Genomic DNA, 26,520 nt, shown 5'->3' with positions numbered 1-26,520 from the left:
GGTGGTGTTACAGTAAATTGTGAACTAGCAAATGAGGAAGCCAAAAGAAAAATAAGTAAAAAAAACTAAATAGGCTACAGAGTAAATTAGATATTTTTAAAGAAAAATTGGATTCATGGAAAATATCAGATCTCTAGACTTATGAGGATATCTTTCTCAGTAACACATTATAATGTAACAACAAATAACTTAGTTTGTTTTTTAGATTTTTGGGCTACTACAAATTACCCTCATGTCACTTGTGTATACAGTAGAGGGGATTTTATGTGGTGCTTAAGACTAGCCACTCTTCCTAGAGTATGTAGTTTCATGATTATTATTCACAGTATTACTGTAATTCCCCTGTATCCATTAAGGATCTCAATGATTAGACAAGTTCTTGAATTTACTGCTTAGAAAATCTGTTCATTTAACCACCACCTCTCAAAACAAAGAAAAAACAAAAGATGATACTGTACTTATATTAGCATCATTTAAATATATCAATTTACTTCAGAAATATAAATAGCAAAAACAATTTTAGAATTCTTAGCAAGATTATAGCTTTAGAGGAATTAACCACAGCACAATAGGCCTGAAGGTTTCATTGAAAGTCTTTAACAGACAGCTATTGTGGCATCAAGGGACATTCAGTCATTCAACTGATTGGTGGGCCGGTCCTGATCTTTTCACTTGGGAGGCCTGGAGCTCTCTGTAACTAACAGCTGGGCCCTAGTAGTTATGTGGGGCAAGTAAGAAAAGAACTTGTATTTTCTTAAATGGGGAAAAATCACACACACACAAAATCTGCCAAATAAACTAGTTTATAAACTCTCTTTTAATTTAAAGAAAGGTAGCCCTTGAGTATTTCACAACTGGATGTCAGATTTTGAGCTGGATACACGGTTGCTATAGCAAACTGCTTATTTAGTGCTCTAAAGCAGCTACCCGCATTATATGCCACAGAGAGGTCTTTATTTCAACCACATTTAACTTTTTACAGGATATAATAATACCCTGCACATTTCACACAGTGCCCGGAGCACTGCTGATTTTTGTTTGCTTCTTTGAAAAAGCACTCAGCCGAAAAGACTGAACCACGGCCTGTGGGCTGGAATTCATCAGTTCTTTATTTTAGCAGTTTGAATTCCCCATTAATGATTTTGCACATTAGCAGCTAATCAAATAGTTTAGATAAGGCCAAGAAGAAATGCTTTGCTATAGTTACTGAAAGAACTAGAAGAAGGAGAAAATAAACTTCTGTGCCATCAATCAAAATTAAGAGAATACAAAACAAATAGTTGCAGATGAAGAAAGAAATAAAATATGTTGTAGTTATATAAATTAAGCAGCTGGAGAAAGAGCCATAGATTTTCAACTGAGAAAATAAATGGAAATGTAACCCCAATGTTAGGGAAGCAAAGACATACCCTACAAAGGCAAGAGACTTTAAATGGAATATAATTTAATACTACGTTGAAAATATGTACTTTTGCAAAAAATCACTGTGAGGAAAAAAGGTGGGCAAAAAACCCAGTATGACGATTTAGTGCCCTGAAGGATCTAGCAGTAGAGACATTACAAACAGGAATGAAGAGAACAAAGAACTGGGCATCATGGGGCCAGGCTCTCTTCCATCAGTTAGGGCACTGGGGGATGGATGAATCCCTTAACACTGGTTTTTGTTACTCAGCAGAATAAAGCACTTACTAAAGCCTTCATTTTTCAGAGTAGGGAACTGAGAGTTAGGAAGTTCAAATGTCTTAAGCCGGTCTCAAAGCTAGGAAATTACAACCAAGATTCAAACCCAGGTCTCTTGTTTTCAACAAGAAAGTTGTGGTTTTCTCTCACTGGGACTGTGCACACTAGACTGGAGAACGTCCCTAGCAGTTAACAAACTTCATGTGCACACAGAGAAGAGAGAAGAATCGTTGCATAACCAAGAAGAATAAGAGAGAGTGGTGTAAAACTGAAAGAAAGCAGCTCGAGAAAAAAATGGGACACGGCAATACGAGAGAGAAGGGTAGAAAATGGAAATATTGCTTTTGTAGAATTCCTTACACCTTTTCTCTCAGATATGAAGTTACAGCCACTCTGGGTACTGTTTTCCAGGCCCAATTAATTCTTAAGGTATGAAAGGATTTTCAGATGTAGAAGCAGAAACTCAAGAGAACAGCTTATATGAAGCTCCAGAAAACTATGAGGCAAATCTTGAACTAATTTTTCTGAAAGTTAGGAAGCAGATAGATTTCTGAAACAATAGATCTTGGCAAAATTCCATAAGGCACTAATGGAGAGGTTTGTGAGCTATTAGAGGAGCAAGTGGAAGAAGATTCCCAGAAGACTATACCTCTAAGAAGGGAACTTGCTTAACCAACCATTCAACTATTCACATTTTATAAATACCATTTATGAAGACATCAAAGACATGTTCATCGAACAGACCTAATACAAACAAGGCGAGGAGGGATAACTCATTCTCTGGTTAATTAAGAATAAAATGATATCTGAAAATTGAAGCAATGTGAAATCTAATGAAGTGAAATATAATTGGAATAAAGTCCTGAATTTAAAAACACTGCATGAGTATTAAGTTCTGGTAAAAATTTGAGCACAATTTAATGAAATATATTTGGAGATCTTAGTACATTACTAATTTAACACAAGGCAACAAAGTGATATTACCACTGAAAAAAAGTGCATACAGTCTTTGTATACTAATTGATATCTAGAATACACATCAAGAAAAGCAATTGTATTGCAGATCAGATAATATAATACATGAGTGAGGTACTGTAGCCACTTCTTAACCAAACACTTTAAAGGGCTGAGAAACCAGAGCACTTTCACATGAAAATATCATGTTAGCATCAAGATTGGTTCAGGGCCTGGGGAATATTTAGTGTGGGGAAGATAGGGCTTCCTTCATATAGGCAAGTAATTGACATGGAAAAATGGGAATAAATTCACTATGCATCAGGCTGTCATAGGGTGAACTTATGGACTCAGGTTTGAGATTAACATAATGAAGAACTTCATAACATTTAGATGAGTCCCATAATTGAAAAACATGTCTCCAATCTAGGGAATTTCTTGGTGCTGAAAGAATTCAAGCACTGGATGACTGTAGACATTTTATAAAGAGGTGTCTGCATTAGGTAGGGAGCTGGAGATGAGCTCTCTGGTGAACATTTGTTATTCTGCCCAATGTTTACTGCACTATTTTGTGCTAATGAAATCTCAGTTTTTCTTTAGTTGATCCAACAGTTTGAACCTGTCTCTCAGCCCATTTTCCCCCCTGCCTGATGTCAACTCTACTCCCACATTCCAGGGTTAGAACAAAAAACTGAGGCTAAGCCAAAGAATAGATTTTATTCCTCTGCCCACAATGACTGGTTTAGGAATGAGTGAGAGCTACGACCCAAGTCAGACTGAAGAATGCCAAAGACTCAATGTAAGAATTTTCTATTGGCTTAACAGGGACATACATAGACTGCCTCTTCTTTGAGACTGGTATTGCAATGGGTTCTGAAACAGCAAGAGGGGAGGGGATTAATCAGAGCCTAAAGTGGAGCCAGTCAGTAGAAAGTGCGTTAAAAAATGGATCCCAGTGATGTCATTGGCCCATGATACCCTTGAAGTTCTCATTTATACAAACTAATAAATTTCCTCTTTTCCGAAGCTATTGGGTGTTGAGTGTTCTTTCTTATTGGTAAAAGAAAGAAATGCAAGTGATAGAACTTCCACGATCTCTTTCTACTCCATGTGAAGAAATGATAAAAGATATAAATGAAACAACTTTTAACACCTAAAAATTAGGGATAAAACCCATGGTTATGTTTAGTGGGTATGTGATGGGAGTCCTGCACAGTAGAATCTCGACCACAGCTGAGATAAATAAAAGCAAGGCCAAGAAGTGAGCCTTTGACAATGGTGGTGATTTTAAGGCAGAGACCCAGGGACAGCTGTTACTGAGCCAGGAGCTACCCAGCTCCTGCTGGGATGCATTTAAACTTTAAAGAGTTCTAGCTTCCATGCTGCCCTAACACCAGCACAGACAAGAGGCTCTTTAAAATTTCATTACACCCTGCTGGTAACAGGCCTTTTCTGTTTCAGCTAGAAGGAGCTTCTTAAAGTAGCCATATTGAAGTAGGGGACAGAGTGGAAGGAAAATGGAAATGAAATCAAGAAAGGGAGTGACGATCATCTTTCAGGAGGTTAAGTGGATGATGATGATGGTTATTATTTTGGATGCCATGCTTATTTAGCATGGTTATGGAGTAGATTAGGGCTGATCAGGGATATCGCGTATATTGAAGAGTAGTAATAGTACTTATAAAGTCAGATGATGTGATGATGTCAAAGGAGGTTTGGGTACTAAGTATATAATTAGAGGTTATTAACAATTCCAAACACTAATACTGAAAGAATAATTATCAAAAATTGGGAGATATAGAGTGCTTAGGTTTGATTTAGAGCAAGCCCTCACCTTATAGAACCTATGATTTTATGAACATAAGAAATATCAGGATAGGAAAGATTCCAAGAAAAATTAATTCAGGATTTCTCACTACTGTACCCAAGTACTGGTAGCAATAGGAATGCAACTTCCATGCAATCCTTACTTTCCATGGTCTCTCACCAACCCATCATAAATTCTACAGGAAGGTGCTTTTTTCTCGATACAATCCTTGGATACTGAATGAGGGAGAAGAAAAACTATATACTCTGTTTATTTTATATAATGTGACTTATGTGTGTAGGAAAGATGATCATGCATGACTGTACCAAAAGCAGAGCCCACAAATCTGAATCTATTTTTCTAAAAAAAAATAACTAACTGTAACCCATTTCTAAATCTCTTCATGAATAATAGAGCAGACAGTGTTGAAAGCAGAGATCTGGGTGCTAGAAGAGAATGTCCTCACAACCACAGACTGCAGAGGGTACTAGAGGCCAACTGGCAATACAGGAGAGGCAGAAGAAAAGAGGTAACAAATGTTCTTATGTTTGAAAGGCAAAGATGAAGAAGAAAAGAAGAGATTTAATGAGTTGAATCAGCACATCTGCTCTGAAGAAATCTTGCATTTTTAACAACGCCCCTTTGTTGGTGCCATTTATCAGGGTGAGCATACCAGAGCTTCTGCAATGAACCTGGAATGTATTTACACATGGTACTGGTTATCTAGATGAAAGCTGGATGCCAGGAGAAGCCGTTTTTCAGTTAGGACCTATAAGTCACAGAAAATGTTCCTATGTGGCTCTCATTTCAGAGTCTTGTGTCATCTTCTACCTGAACCTGCCTTTTACTGACCCCTTTTGCTATTAAACTATTCCAGCCTCTGCTGTTTACTCAGAATAAATATGACATTAAAATGGAAAATTGGACTTTGTCCAATTCAGCTTTAGCCAGCTGAAACAGCATCAATGGGAGAAAATGATGCTGCAATTTTCTTGTCTGGTAAAATGAGGCTAGAAATCCATGCAGAAAATGTGGCAATATTCATTAAAATGAAGAATATGCTACAATGAATAGTAATAGTTTGCTTTTAAAAGCACTCGTTAAAATACCATTAGATGTTCAATAATGACTAAGACGATGTAACAGAGATGTATGAATAGGAATATTGAGTTTGATTGTTTCCTTTGAACTCCAAAGTGATCTCTTTCTTCAGTTCCATTTTCTAGTGTGTCAACTGGAAAGGACAATTAAACTGTAACAAAGCTGCCAGTCTATTTTGAAAAGCTGATTGAATTCCACCTTCAACTGCATATATACACACACACACACACACACACACACACACACACACACACACACATATATATGGCAGTGCAGGTTTAGCATAAGTTTAATCAACATCTCTGAAAATGAAGGGAAAAAACAATTGAACTGTATGTGTAGATCCTGAATTTTCCAAGCATTATAGCTGTACACTTGAAAAGAGGAGACTGATCATACTTAACTGATAAGATATTATAAAATTTACCTTCATATATAAATTTGTGATAAAACAAATGAATAAATAGGTATTCATTACTCAGGAGAATTCAAATAACCAGCTAAATCTGGGGGCAATCTTTTAAAAATATAGTCATATAAATGTACTTATGACCCCATAAAAGGTGGTATCTCAAAGTGAGTAAGTGGGCCAGCTCTAGAATCAGATGAAAATGCATGGAAGCCTGCTTTCCCACAGGAAACTGTGAGAGTTGGGGCAAAATACTTACCTTCTTTCAGCTTCTTTATTTGAAAAATGTGAATGATGATGAAAATAACACTGTCTAGCCCTGGCTGGTGTGGCTCAGTGGATTGAGTGCCAGTCTGTGAAACCAAAGGGTCGCCAGTTCGATTCCCAGTCAGGGCACATGCCTGGGTTGCAGGCCAGGTTCCCAGTTAGGGGCGTGTGAGAAGCAACCACACATTGCTGCTTCTGTCCCTCTCTCCCTCCCTTCCCCTCTCTAAAAATAAGTGAATAAAATCTTTAAAAATTTTTATTTTCTTAAAAAAAGAAAATAACAGTGTCTAAGTATTGTGAGGCAATTTATATAAAAATTGAGAACAATGGCAGACCCACAGTAAACACTCAGTAAATGTTAGACATTTTGAACCAAAATCCCTATAGGAAAGTAGGGGAAGCTAGAAATGGTTGGTAAGAGAAACATAGAGGGAATAAGGCAGTCCTGGTGTGATTCGTAAGTCTTCGGTGCTCATGAAAAGAACAAATTCAAGTAATAAAATTAATCTGTATAAAAACATAAAGGACAAGGTGGTAATTATTGCTACATATGTGGTGGCCAAACTGCTGCAACTACAAGTTCCAGAAGGCTCCTTGTTACCCCTGCTGTGGAGCAGCCGGAAGGAAAGGGGAAAGTCCAATGGCCTTAGAATAGTCTGCACCTAGTACCTGGAAACAACAATGTGCTTTATTATAGTCAAATAACTTTTCACTACTATTGTTAGTTTAACAAAAAGTGATGCATACTCTTTTTATTTTCATTTACTCTTTCAAGGAAAAATATTACTTACTTTATATCCCAGACATGATTACCTCTGTGGAAAATCACCAAGTTATTCTTAGGGTCCAGAGCCACCCCAGAAACCTGGCCTGGTAGCAAGTATACTCCAGGCCAATCCAGTGCCTCTTCTACATGGAAATCTACAAGATAAATCCATTCATTTAGTGTAAGCAAGAAAGCTAGTATTACCTCACGAACATTCACATACTCAGGCAGTATATCACTAGATGCAAATAAAAGAAAATCAAGCCATGCTCTAAATATGATATTCCACATGCACATGCCAAGTAGCTTCTTCAGTTGTGAAATAACATAAGTGACTATGAACTTGTGTGGGAATTACATGTTCTCTTTTCCTGTTCATAAGATGCCTATAAAACCAGCTTACCTTCAGGTCATTAAGAACAAATGTGAGACTACCTTTTTCTTAAAAAGATTACTATTTTAAATTAGTACCTTTGGAAAATATGGCAACGTGGATGGCATCATTCAATATAAAGCTTTTAAATGTTATAAATAAATAGCAGGCATGGACAATAAATATTCTCTCTCTTTCTCTCTCTCAGTTAACTACTGTATAAATGTTCACTATACGTTAGATCCTACAATAAACCATCACTGAATATCCTTTGTACAAGGAACTATTTAAGATACCAGTTTTAGTTGTCCTAACTTCAGTGTTCCTATAGAAATAGGAGTGGGGAGACATTCTCTTTCACTGTTTATATTTCACTGCTTCCGAATATAAATGAAAAATCACAGGAATTCTGTGATTGAACGACCTCCAAGGTCATTGTTATTTCTTATCAGAATACATCTATAGAGAATACCTGGGTCCATTAGTGTTAATCCCTTTTATAAACATGTTCACAAATAAAGAGTTGTAATGTGTGGAGTAGCTACACTAAGGGTGTAGAGTTATGAACATTTTTGAAATCTGTTGTATCAGTGTCAATATTCCTTCCCCTCTCAAATGCTTCAACAGAGATGCAGAGAAGTAGAAAAGAAGCAATTTGAGCCTCATTTATCCTCCCCACCCTGTGGAGGATGCAGCAGCTCACAGTAAAATCTCAAAGGTAAGCTTTACAGATGAGGAAGAAAGGGAAATTTCTGAAAACTTGAAAGGACGCCAGTGTGAGAATAAATGTTTTAAAATAATTCTCTCAACTATATAAAAATAGTACTTTTTCACTCACAATATTTTTACCTTTGCACATTCATCTTTTTTCTTTCATAAAAATTAACAAAACATAGCACAATCAATAGGATGCTCGATCAGTTCTGCCTACAAGCTTTGCTGAAGCATCTTCAACAAATATTCTCCAAGTGTATTAATTAGGTGAGGCATTATGCTAGATTTTGGAAACACAAAGAAATAAGACTTCGTTTTTGGCTTTTAGGAACTAGAAAATGAGAAAAAAAAACAGAAAACAAATACTTGTGGCACAACATAGGGCAGGAATGTAGGAAAGGTCCTTCCTGAGGCGTGGTCGGGAGAGGGTAGGGTTAAGGCTTGACCCGGGAGGCTTCTCAGAGGAAGAAACATTTGTGTTTACACTTGCAGGTACAGGGAGGGTTCACTGAGTAGTGGGCAGAGAATATTTAGATCAGAAAGATCAAAACAGAGGATGTTCATAATTGAAGAATCTGCTTCAAGATCTTTAAATAATAGGGAAAGGATACTTGTGCATATCAGATGGGAACAGGGAAATAGGAGGCAGGGTTAAGAGACCCAGAGGTATGCAACATGAAAAAATATGGGTTTAAAAATGAGTGAATGGCATTCTGAGCTGTGGTGTCTTGCTCTATACAATGATTAATTTTGAGGCACACTGCAAAAATCTTACTAGTAGCAGTAAAGCACAGAGTTTGGGGATAATTTACTTTTGAAATATATTAGAGCACATGAGAATGTCATTCTCACTCATACATGCTTTGATACGCCTTCTTGTTTTGGAGAGAAGTGGGGCAGAGTTAGAGCCGGCATTTCTAACTTTGCAGACAATTCTGGGCACAGCACTAGAAGTGAAAGGGGCTGCTCAGATGAATAGCATTCATCATCTATCAAGCTTGTCATAATAGGAAAAAAGTTGCCTGCTACAGGCCACTGGAAACCACTGAAGGTTTCTAAGCATGGTGTGACATAATTAAAACTGTGTTTATGAAAGTGAACTATGGAAATAGGGCAGAAGAATGATAATTAGAGATGTCTAGATGGATCAACAGATGGATATATCATTCCCCCAAGAAAATGTTTTAAGATATTTTAAAGTTGCTTGAATTTCAGGGTTTACTTCATTCATTCTCATCTCAGTTACACCTTGTCTATTTGGGGTCATCATTCTATACTTATTTACCAGCTCCTGAAGATTCTGGATGGGTTCCAAGAGAACCTTGAACCTCATGACAATATAAATAGCCAGTTGCTTTCATGAGATTCTCAAAGCCCAGTAGCACGACAACTAGATGGAATTTCTTGAAGGCAGGGATCATGTCTTATTCACTGTTTTGTCACCATGGCTTGCACAGGGCCTGGCCCACAGCAATGGCTTAATAAATGCTCTATCCTGAACTCACACTCTAGACTTTCTTGTTTATGTTGTCAACTAGCATTTAAACAGCCTTATAACCTTATGATTAAGTGGCACTACCCCTTTTCTCCCTAGCACTACACTAATGACACTGTGAAAAGACTCAGTAGAAATGCTAATTGGCTAATTATTTTTTATTAAATACAATAAACAAATACTATGGTTCCTAGAACCTTTCTATTCAGTGTTTCACCAACAGGTGCTGGAAGCTCGGTGCTCATGCAGGTGCAGAGATAGTAATTCTGATAGAGAATATGCAATGTCCAAATTAGTACATTGTTCTGATATCAAATGTGATTTAAACAAAATATTGGAAGTACTGTGTAAAGAACTTTAACATTCAATGATCCCAATTATCATTGACTTTAGACTGATAAGTGCTTGGAAGTCTACAAAAATCATTGACCAATAGGATGCTAACAAACTATTTTGGCACACATAAGAATCCTTTCTGGTTGGAAATTTTCAAGGAGAAATGTGTAACCATGTACACATTTGTTAAAACATAAACTTTTGGTGAATTTTTGAAACAGTAAATATGGTACATGAGGAAGTGTATAACAGCACTAACACTGAGCAAATCAGCTCTTTTAGTGCTGAGTCAGTGCAAAGAAGAACTGACTCAATACAAAAAAGAACATTTTTGCATGGAGAAATTAAATTATTTTTAATTTCATTAAAATATAATTGCACATTTATTAAGATTACCTAGCCAAGACCACAAAACCTGTAGGATCTAGGTCTTTGTGTTAATGAGAAATTCTACAATGGTTAAAGGAGAACTGAATTCATGTTCTCTTCTGTGAACATTAGCTCAGTTAATCAATGTTTTTACTTCTAGTGTCACTGTCATTTTTATTATCAGGTAGTTAAAAGCTGTTCGTTCACTTCAAGACTAAATGATCAAGAATCAAGGCACTCATTTAGGACTAGTGGTGTATAGATGGAATTGATTCTGATGTTTTCCCAGTCCCTGCCCATCCGTATATGGGAATCACAGGCTAGAACATACTGGCTTATCCCAGGTCATTTTCTCATTTCATAGAAAAGGAACTATTGGTTTGGGACAGACTTCAAGCATCAATATTAAGGATGGTTATTTTCTAATAATTATCTATTAATAATAAAATTTCTCCAATGAAGGAAAATCTCAAATCCTTATTAAAGAAATTGTATGATAAAATATCTTTGGGCATCTAACTTAAACTTAATATTATCAATCACAGAGAAATCAAAATTCTGAGTTCAGACTCTTAGCTTTTCTTTATTTAAGAAGTGATTCAGTACATGATTAATTAATTCTATAGACTTATAGTTTTAATTTGAAAATTAAATACAAATTTCTTACATATGACCTTGGGACACTATTCCCAAATGTCAGCTGCTCTAAATTCAGATGTCAAAGAATAGTAATATTTCAGAAGAACTCAAATTTATTATAAATAAAGGTAAATGTGCAACCTCATATTCTACCATATATTTAGAAAAAAAGTTACTACTTTCAGAAAAAGGCTAAACATTACTATTAAGATTGTATTAACAAATCACTAAAGGGATTAATGAATTATACCTTTCCAAGACAGAAATTAATGTTAATGATCAATGCTTTCATATGAAATTATTAATAAGCACTTAAAGGGTATTCATTTATCTGTGTTACATAAGAACCAACAGAATTAGATAAAGTAGAGGAAAAATATTTTTTAAACCCAGAAGAATGACTCAGCCTGAACATAATGAGGATCTTCATATTTAATCTTAAGAAAAAGACCCCGATGAAATCATTGGGAGATCTCAGCAACAAGAAAAAAGGTGGCTATGGCTTTTTCTACACTTGCAAATTCTCATCTCGTGAGGAAAAGATGCTTTATTTTGGTCAGAGGTTGTTATTCATCGGAGGTGCTAGCAATAACTATAATTAACTAAAATTACAGGAGAAATATTTATACCCACATGAGAAAGAAAACAAGAACTAATTATAATGTTTCATTTAAAGGGACTGAAGTGAGGAAGAGAGTAAAGATACAACTAGGGGCTTAAAAGCATTAAGCCCCTATTTATTTTCTTTTTAAATGAGAAAATGAGATCATCTTTTTGCAAATGAGATCACCTTGGTCAATTTGTTTGGATAATGATTGAGAATGCATGACCCAAGGTAACATACAATTACAGTTATTATGATTGTAGATGAGATAATGAGATGATTAGAAAAGATAGGCAGCCATCTTCCTATCTATGTACTATCTATCTGTCTGTCTGTCTGTCTGTCTACCATCCACCCATCTATCATCCATATATTGTTATTTTTATTTTATTGTGAGAGGCAGAATAACAAAGTGATTAAAAACCAAGACTTGGAGCAAGTCTGCTTGACTTTGAATCTTGGTTCCTTGAGTTGTAACCTTTCTATGCCTCAGTCTCTTCCTCTGTAGATGGGTTATAAATAGGATTCTTGTTACAAGGATGAAATGAATTAATGCATCTAAAACACTTAGCCTGGCTCATAGTAAGGGCTATGCATGTGCTTGTTTTTATTACTCTCCTCCCCTCCAGAGGTTATAAATCAGCCAATTGAATGTCTTATTTTACCCTGGAAATACTGTAAGCCTTGAACCTAGAGGTAAGCAGATAGCTGAAATACGTTAAAAGGATGGACTCTGAGTTAACTAAAAGTTGTTCATAGAAATAAAACTAAATGTATCATAGAATACTTTAAGACTCTGTGAGTCTCTTACCCTTTGGAAAGCATTACACAAACACAAATGTAGTTTTAGATGTCTAGTGGTATGCCATATATGCTGAGTCAGGATTCCATATGCTGGCAAATAGTAGTTCAATCCAACTTGCCAGGAGAATAGCTACTGTAGTTTTTAATGTATTATTCAATGAGTCTAGTTTCCAGAAGGCAACTAGAATAAAGACATCTAACATTTCTTTCCTATTCTATTAGTGCTGTCTCAGTATAGATATCAAACTAATGGTGGAAACCAAAACTATGTTAGGTATAAAATGGAATGCATTTGCTTCTCAATTTACCAAGTTGAATATTTTCACACTGCACATCATATATCACAGGCAAATATCAAGGCAGATCAATATAAGTAATCAGAGATTTGAAGAGCCATAAACTTCCATTATGATAGAACCCTGCCAAGTCATTTTCATAATTTATCAAATTAGAGTGCCAAATTTTGCAGCTTTCCTACACATAACAAGAAAATTCTCTCATAGATGCTGCTTAAGTGAAAGTAATTACTATTTAGTTCCACTACTTTGGTGTTTAAATTTTTGAAATTTTCATCCAAGATGACATTAATGGTAGCAATAATAATCATAATTATTGTTAAAGTATTAGAAGATATATTAAATGTTTTCTATGTGCCAGAAACTGTTCAAAGCACTTTGCATGCATTATTTGCCTAGGGACCATATAATAAATGGCATACCTGGGATTCAAAGCCAGGCACTCAGGCTCGAGTCTGATGTGTTCTGCTTCATGCTACCTCCATGGGGTGGTTCTCAATTTTTTTTTAGACAAATGGAGAACTACTGGGCTGGGGGAGGGCAAGCTGTACTGTGTGCTCATGAGCATGTGTGGCAGGGGAGGTGCCAGCTACTACTTTGCACTTAGAAACCCCTGTCTCGTCTAGCTGAGCCTGTTCAGGAAATTTCTCTGTTTTTAATACTGTTTTCACAATTGTTAGGAGGAGGGTTTTCAGAATAGACTCTGAACCTCACGAACAGTCATGAAGATAAGACCTCAAAAAGGGGGCTGTCTTTGTGATTGGCTGCATTCATAGAAACACATTGAAAACATAGGACTTAGCTATCTTGTTCCTAGGAATGCCAGAACCTTCTCAGCTCTGCAAAGCTGAAGAAGTCACTCTATGGTGCTCTTCATGAATCTTGATGCCCATTAATACTCAACCAACAATGAGGTGGAAAACTCAACTTTCAATGCAGTTGCCAGAGTATGGAACCAAGTGAAACTGTGGATCTGAAGGTCCATAAAATGCTGCTGCCTTTGAAACATCCAGGTAGTCCTGGGCCTACCATACACAGCCAAATCCAATAATTTCACCTTTGAACCCTCAAATCAGCTTAATGGGATCCATCACGATACTGCCGTTCAAAAATCTAGGCAGGTCAATGAAAATGCTACTGTATTGGGCTGCGCTAGTGCCACGGACTGAGGACACCAAAACAGCGTCCTGAGTGGAAGTCTTAGCTTCTGAGCAGTGAGGATCCTGAGCCCTAGGTAGATGCATCTAAATTAGGCAAGTGAGTCAGTCCTGCTTTGAGTGAGCACAACTGTACTGAAGTGTAAAGAACTAGAATGTGCACATTAGAAGTCATAAAGTCCAAGTTTGAAATTTGGACTCTGTGACCTCATTCAAATACGTTCACTTCTCTAGGCTTCCGTTCTTTCATGTGAAAATCAAAGATACATGTAATGAATGTGAGCCATAATATCAAGTAACACAGTAGCCTTTACATCTTTGTCTTAGTAATGCTGTCAAATGAAAAGCTACTTTCTTCTTTGCAGCTAAAAGAATTCCTTATAGCAAAGTGGGCACTCAGGGGGACAGTTAATTCTGGACCATTAGGGTCCCATTCTCAGCTTTGCCTGGAGTAACAAAAGAATATGAGAAAAACAATGGAAAATCATCCATTACTTATTCTCATTGCTCATACCCTGGGGAATATGCATGAATCAGACTACTAATATATTTTATTAGGGCATTAATGCTAATAACTTTCTACTTTCTTTTTTTGCAAATGAAAACTTCCTGAGGACAGGCCTTTTTCTGGCTTACACAAGGAATGGGACATCTTGAATTAAAGTTAGCATTACATTGTGTTAATGGTAAACAGAGAGAGACTTGAAAAGAAAAAGACTTTAGAAAAATAGGTTACCTAAATATGAGTTTTTCTATTTTGCATTTAGTTTTGGAAAAGTTTTTGAATCAGAGTAGTGAAATAACACTAGAATAAATCATTTCACAAAGGAAACACATGCATATTTCCTTTCTAGATTTAGGATTTTGCTGTACATTACTATTCTATAAAACTCATTATTTTATTTACTTCACTGATATTCACCCACATATTTAAAATGAAAGGAAACTTCCTGAACCAGATCATACAGAAACATTTTTCTCCTGGGACCTGCCATTTGTCCACCTTGGAAAGTATGAAGAAATTTGGAAAGTAAATGTATTTTGGGTATTTAAGCACTTCTTCCTTAGATAAACTAAGTAGCTTCAGGAATATAACGTCTTAAGCCAAACTATGGCTTTTACACTGACACTTACTATGCCTGCAAATGACCATGATATTATTTCGAATCCAAGAGTAACAAACAAACACAAGTCATGGAATAAAGCATGCTGAGACTCTAACATTTAACACTTGAAAAGAATTATATTTTCACCAAAGAGGCCCTTTTGCCTTTTATTTCCATGTTGTTTGTATTATAATTTACTGTCCTTAATATCCAGGTTCAGACAGACACCTCAGTCTGTTTATAAAACAGAAAGGGTCATAATACACTGCTGATTTCTAGGCATCCTTAAGGGATGTAATTCATTGTTCTTTGGAAGGATTCTGGAGTCTAGGTTTTTCATAAGCACTATAGATTCTGATGCAAGGGGGTCTTGAGAAACACAGTTTGATTAGATAAATTTAGAAGGAGTTAGATAGAGGAGGGCTAATGCTGGTTAAATATGAAGAGATAAAAATCTGGGTTCTAGTTAACATATCACAGAGACCATTATGCCAATCCCAATGGACAATACTCGAAACTTCCATGTAAGCAAAAGACACTGCATGCTAATTTTTTCAATTATAAGTAAAAATCAGCTGGGTGTTGAATAATTTATAGCTCCCTGCAAAGCTGTATTGAAAACATTAAGCTGGCAGCCTATGCCTTTCCGGCCCATGCACGGACCACTGCCATGCCCAACTATCAGTTACTTTTTTGGAGATTGTCCCCACATGCTGTGTTATCTGGCTTTCCACATTAGCAAGTAATATGAAACACAATCAATATCACAGAGGCCACAATACAATTAAAGACAAAGATGAAGCATCCATAGCTTGCTGGTAGAGAAACCTGAAGGGAATAACATATTGTCCTCTAATTATGGAAGCCAATAATGCTTAGAAATAAAGATAAATCTGATAGCTACTCACTTGCTGGAGGTCCCTTCAGAAATAACTACTCAAGTTTCCAATTAAGATAGTAATTAATGATGGAACTTAAGAAATCAAAGTCATAAAAATAGTTACAATGTACAAGTCATTTGGATGAAAAGTATAAGATTCCTTTGAGAGAGAGGCAAATACCTTAAGAAGGTAGCGTACAAGTATTTCACACACTAGGAGTTTACTTATCACATTTTGAATTTTCAGTTTCTTTCCATGGAGCAAAAATGGATAATGTTGATATAATAGGAATTTGTTGTTCTGAATTTCATGTGCTACCATCCCCAACATGATCCAAGTGTTTTTGGTCCTGGTAATTTTGGATCACCAATTGAATGGAAACTGAATTTATGTTGTATTGGATCAAAACACAAAGAAATACTCCTCAAACCAATGTCCTATTCCCAAACAAACCAAATCTGAGTAATACTTTTTCTAATGGTCCTTTTTATTGATGAGTTTTTTCACCCATTGATTTTTATTCCCTTCAGATTTTGCTAATGTGGATTGCAGCATTTCATATTTTATTCTTCAAAAAGCCCCAAACGCACCTCCTGTGTGTTCTGATTCCCAGGTGCCTTCACCAGGTAGGGGCTGCTGTAATGAGAATGCTCTGCTCTCTGCTGGCCTCAAAGTAGATTCTAGTCTGTGAAATTTGTGAATTCTGTCTCTGACAAGAATAGCATTGCCCCTCTCCTCATGTTCTGCACTCTCTCTTGCATCAGATCGACCAAGGTCCTTCTTTTGGACTACATTTGCAATCTCAGCTACCAGCTCTGACTCTGAGTCTGCCTTTTCTGTAGGATTATATTTGTGCACATGAACAACATCTTCCCTTTCTCCTAGCAGCTTGGAAAGCAGTGAATAGAAATCACCTGTGGAAAAAAGAGAAGAGATAAGGGGTGGAGGGTTGATAAAATTACAAAATTTATAAATTTTTTGCCTTAAAAATAAGTGAAAGAGAAGGCTGCTCTCACACTTTCAAGCTTGAAGGGGGAAAATAGTTGATTTTCCAGAAAATGAAAAAATAATATGCTTCACATTTCATTTCATATACCACCTATTTCTTTCTGTTTTCCCAGGAGCCAACCACACTGGATAACCTCTATTAGCAGTTTAGTAGAAAACAAATAATGCATATACGATTGTACGGCACTTTTTAATGAATGGTTTTCACAGTACAGCTGCATTCATTTGGAAGATAGAATTAACAGATTTCTAAAATAGAATATTATCAACAGCTACATCAGAAAAAGAGTTATCTTTACAGACAAACCCTTTGAGACTACCATGAAAAAGCCTATTAAAATATGATCCACAAAAATTAAAAGTAATATTTTTGAGTAGGTGCTATAAAACATGAACTCTAACAGGTATGAATCAACCTGACAATTGGAGAACCAGTTACTGTTATTATGTTAGCAATGCTACTGTAAATAGCTCCACTTGTTCATTTTAAAGAAGAAATGAACAAATTCCAGAAAAATAATTTTGTTAGGAAAAGAATAGTTTTTAAATCAGTTTCAAACAAACGAGATTTTAACAAAATAGTATAGTTGCAATGATTCATCACTGAAATGTATTCCATGTCTTCCTATACTAAGGAGGAAACTTGGATAGGATAATCTAATTCCATGAAAATAAATTATTTATAACATATTATGACAGATAAAATATGACACAGTAAGTTCATGAAGCATTTTAATTCACATCATTTACACTTATGGCTTCAAATCCATTTCCATCATCTGTGGGAATGGGAAACATGTATGTCCTCAATAGAAACGCAAATCTGCTTTCCTAAGCCAAATCCAAAGGTAATCCACAACTCTTCCTTTTTCTTGCCCTATTCTAAATCTTGCTAAATAAAATTATTATGACTATGGAGTCCTAGTGCTTGTTTTAATTACATTAACAATACCATTGGATAACATTTGTAAAATCTTTCTTATGATCACTAGGCAATCAAAATGATAGCTGATTTAGCCATGATACATTTAATCGAAGAAGATGTTATTTAAAAATTGGTGCAAGGAGACAGGAAATCTCTCCAAAATGATGCTAAGAGACCCTGTCATGTTTACAAATATTCTTGGGTTAATGAATCAGAGTAGGTTTTCGATTCTTGCCCATGAAAGCAGCTTATCCCAGGTGAAATCTTTAATCAGAAAATAATTGCCAAGTAATAGGGCTGATCTTGGTAAAATGAACAAAGCAAATTACGACTCAACCAAATGTTAGGCCACAGTGGCACTCTTTCTCATGAAAGAGAGATTAATCCATTACTACTAAACTCTCCTGCCCCATACACTCAGTATAAATAGTTGAACATGCTGTTGTAAACATTTTATGTGGAAAATGAAACACAAGCTTATTCCAGGGACAGAGAAACAACATAATATTAAAATGTGAATCAATGTCGTTAAGCTAACATTGAGAGAGGAACACAGGCTCAGAACTATGCATACAACTACTCAGGTCTGTCAGTAAAAATCTAAAATCTGAGGTAAAATACCAAATACAGAACACTCAGTTCCTCTGAAACTATCATTGGGTCAGGAAAACAAACATTTAACAAAGCGATAGGGTTGGCCACAGACAGGTTGCCCTGGCCTTGTGAGAACATCTCTGTTAATAGCTTGTGACACGGACTAGAGTGCTAGCTCTTACATTCTTACCCACAAACCAGAAGGGGTTTTATTTAGTTATTTTTCCTCTTCTGTGTACAAAATACATGGAATCATGAAATTTAACAATTTTTCTTAGTCATATTAAGATCCTGATTTAGGAAATATAATTAACCTTGAGTGTAATGGGTGGAGAAGAATATGAATAGAAGAAGTTTTATGGTCTCTATCCCAACCTCATCTCTCAATATTCCTTTTTTTAATTTCCAGGCATAAAGGACATTCAGTTCCTTGAATGCCAAATCTAAGATGTTGTTTCTTCTTCCTGGGACATTCTCTCTCTAGTAATCAACTGTCTCTTCAACCTTCAGACATTACTTTGGCATCACATATCCAAGAAACCTTTCTGACTCTCACGTTAAGGGTCTCCGGTCCATGTACCTGCAGCACCCTGGTTTTCCCTGTGTTGTTACTGCCCAATCTTTATTTCACAACACTAATGTCTGAAACCAATCTGGACACTTACTACCTATTTGGTGCCTTTAAGCAAGTTATTGAACTTTAAAAAGATGGCAAGTACCTTTAATAATTGTTTTGTGGATTTAAAGAAGATTGTTAATGCAATATACCCAGTCCAATGTATAAAGTAGGTGCTACTAAACTGTAGCTATTATAATTCCCAATGAAAGGTAGAAACTGTAGTTGAAACATGCATCTGCTTCAAACTATTGTTCACCTGAAATTTTAAAAATCACTTCTTATTCCATATTGAAGAATTGGAATTTTTTTATAATGAAAAAAAAAAAGCCTTTTGATTTACAGCCCTTTATTTTCTCAAGTCACCATGGCTGCTGTAGCAATTTGTTTCTTAGCTTTGCCAAAGGAGGTTGTATTTGCACTTTCTCTTTTTTCTTCTTTTAGATAATTTTTGGAGAAAGAACTATCCCTACTCCAGTGTTCCAGATGCTAGCCCTCCCAGCATCCCCTAGAGCCTTTCCTATCTGCTTTCTTTTCTAACACAACTTCTTTGCCAAAGACTTGATTCATGGGCTACAAACACACTTACTTTGTGCTTATCTTGAGTGATTGTGGAGGTGAAGAGAGACCCTCTTTTGATATAGTCTCTTTCAAGATTTTCTATCTTGCCTTTACCTTTAGCAGGTGCCAACACTGTCTAACAGAGCTAGCTGTCTGTGATGATGAGAGTATTCTGTACCTACGCTGCCCACCAGACACATGGGGCTATCGAGTACTTGTGATGTGCCTACTGTAACTGAGGAATTTAATGTTTAATTTTACTTACTTTGATTAATTTATATTTGAATTTAAATAGCCATAGGTGGCTAGTGTCTACCATATTGGACAGTGTCGGTCTACATACTGCTACATCCTTCCTTGCATAAATCAAAGGCATCTATTCTCATGTCTTACTTTATCCACATATGACTTCTGCATGAGTTGCTTAAGAGCGTCTAGTTGCCAAAGCTAAGTGACAGCCAATTGACTCTTCATATTTTTTCCATCATTTTTTTACTATTACAGATGTCCCCCACTCGCCCTCCCTTTGCCCCCTCCACCCAGTCCCGTCCTGACCTTCACTACATTGTTGTCTGTGTCCATGGGCTATATGCATGCATGGTCTTCAGCTAATCTCATCTTGACTTACCAGTGGCAGTAGGTATCTCCTTACAACATTGTCCTTTTCAGATCTTCTCCACCTATCACCTTTGCTGTCTCTTATTCTGACACCCATCATATGAAAATGTTGGTGTTTTCCATGGTCTAGCCCTGACATACTTTTTTCTCCTCCTGTCTCAGCCACTAACAAGGCTTAAGCTGCTATCTCCAGACAAATGACACTCACATCTGGAGCTCTCCTAGTACCAAAGTGGTGTATAAAACTGCCTTTGCAAAGTGTTCTCTTGGGTGTTGGTTTTGTAAGAATCTTGAACTCAACATGTCTAAAACTGAGCTCTGAATCTTCTCCCCATGCTTTATCTTTCTTGCAGTATCTCTCTCAGTGACAAACTGTGTTTTGGGTCAATCAATCCAGAAAACTAGATTCCTTCAGCTCTCACCTGTAAATCACAGGGTAAACTGATTCCTCATGATGATTTGTCAACATCATCCCCCCCACCCTGAAACCCTTACTCATTTGAGAGTCTTATCATCCTCTGGATTAGCATGCTAAATCTCTCTTCCCCTCCTTCCTTGGAACAGACCCATAGCCCTACCTCTGATGTCAAAAATCTGCCTGGAATGGAATTAAAGCTGCTCTCCCTCTGTGGAACTGACTTGTCATTGATGGTAGCCTGCCTCCCCTGGACACCCCCAAGTTATATCCCACCTTTTCCTCAGCTCTGTCAACCTTTGTATTTCAGGGTGGTATTCTCCACTTTATTCTGGGTCTCACTGCTAAGGTAACCATGTAATTTATTTCCCAGGTTGGGGCACATGTGAGAGTGAAAGGGGTGTTGTTAGTATTTTTCCTAGGCATAAGCTGGGACAGTCTTGGAAAAACTGGGATGTATTACAGTCCAACCTCTGTTGACAGATAACATATAAAACAGAACCTTATAAACCACAAATGACAATAACAGTAGTAGCAGCTAATATTTTTTGAGAGCTTAGCATGACCCAGTCACTTTGCTAAGTGCTAGATATAGTTTAACATATTCAGTGTCCATGAAATACTTATTGTGTTCATTTTAGATAAGGAAATTAATTGTACTGTACTAACCTGCTCAGCTCTTATGAAGCTGAACAAGGGATTCAACAGAGACAGCCTGAGTGACGGGCCTACCTTCTTACTGATCACTGTACTCAACCCAGGTTCCCTTCTCTTTCCTCAACTGGCCAATCAAGTCTTTCCTGTGAATTCATCTCAGCCTGTCAGTCATACGATATTTATTTATTTATTTATTTATTTAATTTGAAAACTATCTTCTGAGTTGAGGCACTGGGTTTCCTTTTTCACTGAACAGTTTCTTTTTGTCCTACTCCAGCTTGTTCTCTTTTTATTATAACATATATGGTTGTAAACCAGTCAATACATACATAACATAGTGATTTGCACAAAGCTTGCCTAAAGAATACTAATTGATTTTCTTGGGTTTGAAAAAGTAGAAGAGTTTTCTGTTTTCATCAGTACTTCTCACTTACCACTGGCAATATACTTTATGAGCATTATAAAGTTCTGTAAGATGCCCTGAAAACATTTCTTGTACATTAAAATTACCTGAGAAGGAACAAGTGCCAAGGTATAAATGTGATTTTATATAAAAAATAAAAACTTCTCACTTCTTATTCAATGCTGTATTTCTGGTGATTATTACTGTTCTTATCATACTGTTCTTATCTCAATAAATGATTCTAGAATAAACAGTAATTTGTTAGAAAGTCACCCTTCGCTTCTGCATCGTGTAGATAAAAATGTTTCTTTGGTGATTTTAGGCTGCAGTGAGTCTCTTTTTCTCACTCAAATTTTGACTTGTATACTTATGAAATGAGGAACTGCTTTTGGTCTTTGAAGGAATTTGACTGAGTGGGTTTGGTATTTGAAAAACACAACTGTGGTAGCAGTTAATGTGTCAGGAAAGGGAACACAGCATCATACAGGAGAATCTAAAACACTACCAATTAAACTCCAAGTCTGTAAATTGTGTGCTCTCAGTAACTTCTTCCTGCCTCAACGGGCATTTTTTCTGTTTAGCAGGGATCACTCCCTCTCCCCTGCCACCAGCATGGGAATTTCTCTGGTTCACTCTCAGGATATGTTGAAGTCAAACTAAAATAGATAGAAACATATATTGAAAAAATTGCCCCATGAGGTTCTTAAAAAATGAATACTTTAAGATTATTGGATGAAAAAATACATATCACTACTTTTAGACAGCATTACATCTTAATTGTGGCAGGCATTTTTATTTTAAAAATGATCAAGAACCTCTTGGTAATCTTTCAGAATATAAACTCCCACTTCCCACATACATCACTAGTACTTCATTACCTAAAACAAACAGCTTGTGCTACTGTATTACTCGTGATTTCTCCGGTACAAGGAGAGTAAGTAGGATTTTCATCAGCAGTTTAACCACTGACAAAATATGCCAAGTAGCCAAACTACTGAGACTGCAACCTTGTAAATACAACTGATTCATGACATGAATATGAGGAATTAAAAAAAGCATTTCTTTTTAGATTTTGATGTTTTGCTTTATGACTAAGTCACAGGTGACTTTTCCTCTGGTTAAAATCTACTTGGTTTATTGACTGTTTACTTATTACTGACCCACAACATTAATCCTTCTAGCCTTAGAGAAATAAAACAATCATGATGAACAGCTGAAGGATCAAAAACAAAATGAACTTTTTTCCTTTTACAAGACTCATCTGATTCAAAAACAATCATAAATTACTTTAAAGAAAAATGAGGCAAATATTTAAAAAGGAGAAATTAGAGGTGGCTTTTGCAGCTACCAAGCACACAGAGCCATATCAGAAAGCCCAACCATGTGATAAATGATCATGCACATCTGCCTATTCTGTTATTAGGAAACCAATTCAAAACAGCATTCACTCAGCTTCCCAGAGCCTTGGGGGGAGCGGGGCATATAGTATTGTGTTTGATAGATGAGTTCAATAAATAAAGACTTAGGAGCTGCTCGTAAATCATACAAACCAATAAGTTTTTAGTGAATGGGAATACAAATAAGAATTGTATTTTCTTTAAAACAGCAAAGTGGCATCAAGAGTGCTTAGTATTAGCTAAGAAGATCCTACTAAAACCATTTACACTTTATTAAGAAATAAAGGGCATATCCTGTTTTGAACAAAGCAAAGAAACAAAAATTTTAGCTACTAAGCCTGGCCTTTGTTTCACAGTTCTCATACTTTATCAGCTGTTACTTTAACAATATATACAGTAGGCTGCTGTCATTTTAACTTGTTTCTTTGATTCTCCTTACTTGATAAAACATGCTGATGGTTATTCATTTTCGATTAGCATAAAACCACTGTGAAGGAACAGTTTCACAGAAAGTACCTGAAGACCTTTAACTACCTGGGGTCATGAAGTGTTTTCCCTCAACAAATTGTATTTTTGTCATAGTTTCCCTGCCTTGGGAATACAGTAGCTCATGTTGACCTTTGAGTAGAAAGATTGATTGCGTGAGAGCACAAAGACTACACGCAGAGGAGTTGGAAGCAAACTGAATAAAACATGTAAAAGGCCCTTTCTGCACAGAAAGAAATTCTGTCCACAGTGTAATGTTCAATAAGAAGGACACACTGGTATTATAGAATTTGACTTTCAAGTCTGCCTTGAGTTTTTTTTAATATAGCACATCTTTCCAACACAACTAACATAAATTTCAATGCTACAACTCTACTCTGAATTTTAAAGGGGAGAAACACTCCAAGTCAGAACTCTTAAATGCAGCTAGTAAGTGAACCTCTTAGTTGCAGCCCAAATTCCTTGCCTAATAATGCTGATACAAAGCTCATATATAAGAAGTCATAACAGATAAAAAATAAAGGGGACATATAAAACATACTTTAGCTTCCTCAAAGTGCCAACAATTTACATACATGTGAGGGATGTGTGTGTGCATCTGCGCTGGAAAATGTGACACCATCATCTTCATTCTTCTAGGATTCATTTTCTCCACCTGGAATCAATGTCTAATTGGGGCTCATTGTTTAGCTTACTCTACTTACTACATAGATAGGTAAGTCTTCACTCACAGTGTTATGAGATGGGCACTTTTCAGTGTGTTTTAAATATTCATTAGGGTTATTCTGCAGGAAGGCAGGCAGGCATAATCAAGTCATTTACAGATAAGCTCACCAATAAGCAAACAGGTTATTTTCAAAAGAGTATGGGTAGGGATTAAAAATTGTGCTTGCCAACCTACTGAATGGGAGAAGATATTTGCCACTGATATATATGAGAAAGGGTTAATGTGCAAAATTTATAAAGAACTCATACAATTCAACATCAGAAAAACCCACAAACAATCCAATTAAAAGATGGGCAGAGGACCTGAATAAATACTTCTCCAAAGAGGACATACAGATGGCCAAGAGACATATGAAAAGATGCTCACTGTCACTAATCCTCAGAGAGGTACAAATTAAAACCACAATGAAATATCACTTCACACCTGTCAGAATGGCCATCATCAATAAATCTACAAACAATAAGTGTTGGTGAGTATGTGGTGAGGATGTGGAGAAAGGGGAAACTTTATGCATTTTGGTGGCAAGGCAGATTGGTGCAGCCACTATGGAAAACAGTATGGAGGGCCCTCAAAAAATTAAAAATGAAACTGCCTTGTGACCCAGCAATTCCACCTTGGGGTATATGTCTGAAGAAATCTGTAACACTAATTCAGAAAAATATATTTGCCACTATGTTCATTACAATGTTATTTACAATCACTGAGATATGGAAGCAGCCCAAGTGTCCCTCAGTAGATGAATGAATAAAAAGATGGCGGTATGTTTACACAATAGACTATTATTTGGCCATAAAACAGAATGCAATCTTACCATTTGCAATAGCATAGATGGACAGCTAGAGGATATTATTCTAAGTAAGATAAGTCAGTCTGAGAAAGACAAATACTATATGATTTCCCTTGCATGCAGAATCTAAAGAACAATGTAAATGAACAAACAAAACAGAAGCAGACTAATGAAAATGAGTGTGAATAATGTTTTTACTTCCCAAGTGAAATCACTTTACAGCATTTTCATTCCTAAGAAGAGGAAAACAGTAGCTAAACGAAAATCATTTCTTATGTTTTCACAGAATTCTTTTCTAGAACCAGTAAAACTTCTGGTATATTTAAACTTCTTACTACTATATGGACTCAAACACAGAAGGGTAAATAAATGAATGGCAAAATATAAGAGTGTTTTAAAGGATTTGGTTTGCAGTCGTGTATTACACACCCTAAATCCTATTATTTGCAAATAACAGATGAAATTTAACAATTAAGTTTCCTCTTCTCCAAAACCCCTGGGTTTTTAATCTTCCAGAGGTTTCAATGTTTTTTTTTGATCGAGTCAACTCAATTCAGAAAGAAAACACAATCCAGCCTCAATTTCCATAGCAAATTACTGTTTTACAAAATGCATCTACTAAATGGTGTCCGCATTCCAAATTGTACTACAAATGTTGGTATCAAGAAACGTATTCTGCGTAGCTCAGTGGATTGAGCGCGGGCTGGGAACCAAAGTGTCCCAGGTTCGATTCCCAGCCAGGGTACATTCCTGGGTTGCAGGCCATAACCCCCAGCAACCGCACATTGATGTTTCTCTCTCTCTCTCTCTATCTCCCTCCCTTCCCTCTCTAAAAAATAAATAAGTAAAATATATATAAAGAAACGTATTCTAAGATGACTCAAATTACTTCAAAAGCATACGTTCAAGACTGTGCAATTCCAAAGTGACTGATTTTAAGTCTGATTGAATTTCAGTACAATTATAGTAAATACTGTTAATTCTACTTTATTTGGGTTGCAATTACTGATTACCTTACAAATATATACACAGGTTTGATAAATTTAGCTATTTTAAATGATATACAATAGTTTAGTATAATAATTTAGTGTACACTATTCACTATAAAAATCATCTCCCTTATCTGATTTAACATAAACATAGAAACAACTTTAAGCTAAGATGTATTTTTTAAAGGCTGCTTGTTAGATGTTAGATGTTGTGGAATATACTCCACATAATTTAAAAACTTTTATATTACAGTTTACCCTATACCCCTTTCAAAGTGCATTTTTTTCCTTTTAAAAGTTTGGATTCTTTAATTTTGAAAATACTATTAGTGCAAGAGTGATAGCTTTGATTTAATAGAATACATTTTGAAGAATTCCAATAGTGGTTTTCAAAATCCGAAGTCAGAAATACCTAAGTGTTGCTAATAGAAAAAGCCTGTCTATTTCCTGTACATTATATGTTCCAGTGGACATGTGTTTGCATTAACATTAAACTAATGTTTTAAAATACATCATATCTAGGCCAAAAACAACTTGATAACACTCTCCAACACCTAACACGAAGCACTATCTTCCAAA

The 26,520-nt window shown here is 36.1% G+C and overlaps 1 protein-coding gene across 12 annotated transcripts in view; it reads right to left on the bottom strand.

Moving 5' to 3' along the window:
- Positions 1 to 26,520, bottom strand: part of PAM (peptidylglycine alpha-amidating monooxygenase) — a 278,027-nt gene that overhangs the window by 27,992 nt on the left and 223,515 nt on the right. For 6 of the 12 annotated variants that reach the window (XM_045837893.1, XM_045837894.1, XM_045837890.1 and 3 more), the window contains exons 16-17: positions 16,349 to 16,672; positions 7,010 to 7,139 (exon numbers count right to left, since the gene is read on the bottom strand). In XM_045837893.1, the coding sequence (XP_045693849.1) occupies positions 7,010 to 7,139; positions 16,349 to 16,672 (454 nt within the window). The remainder of the gene's footprint in view (positions 1 to 7,009; positions 7,140 to 16,348; positions 16,673 to 26,520) is intronic. The other 6 variants (XM_045837900.1, XM_045837897.1, XM_045837901.1 and 3 more) reach the window with 1 other exon arrangement.

The sequence above is a fragment of the Phyllostomus hastatus genome, unplaced genomic scaffold (assembly GCF_019186645.2).
Source record: "Phyllostomus hastatus isolate PE091 unplaced genomic scaffold, TTU_PhHast_1.1 phas_contig_254, whole genome shotgun sequence".
In the NCBI taxonomy this organism is placed as follows: domain Eukaryota; kingdom Metazoa; phylum Chordata; class Mammalia; order Chiroptera; family Phyllostomidae; genus Phyllostomus; species Phyllostomus hastatus.
The sequence above is the reverse complement of the archived record's forward strand: the minus strand, read 5'-3'. Positions and strand labels throughout refer to the sequence as shown.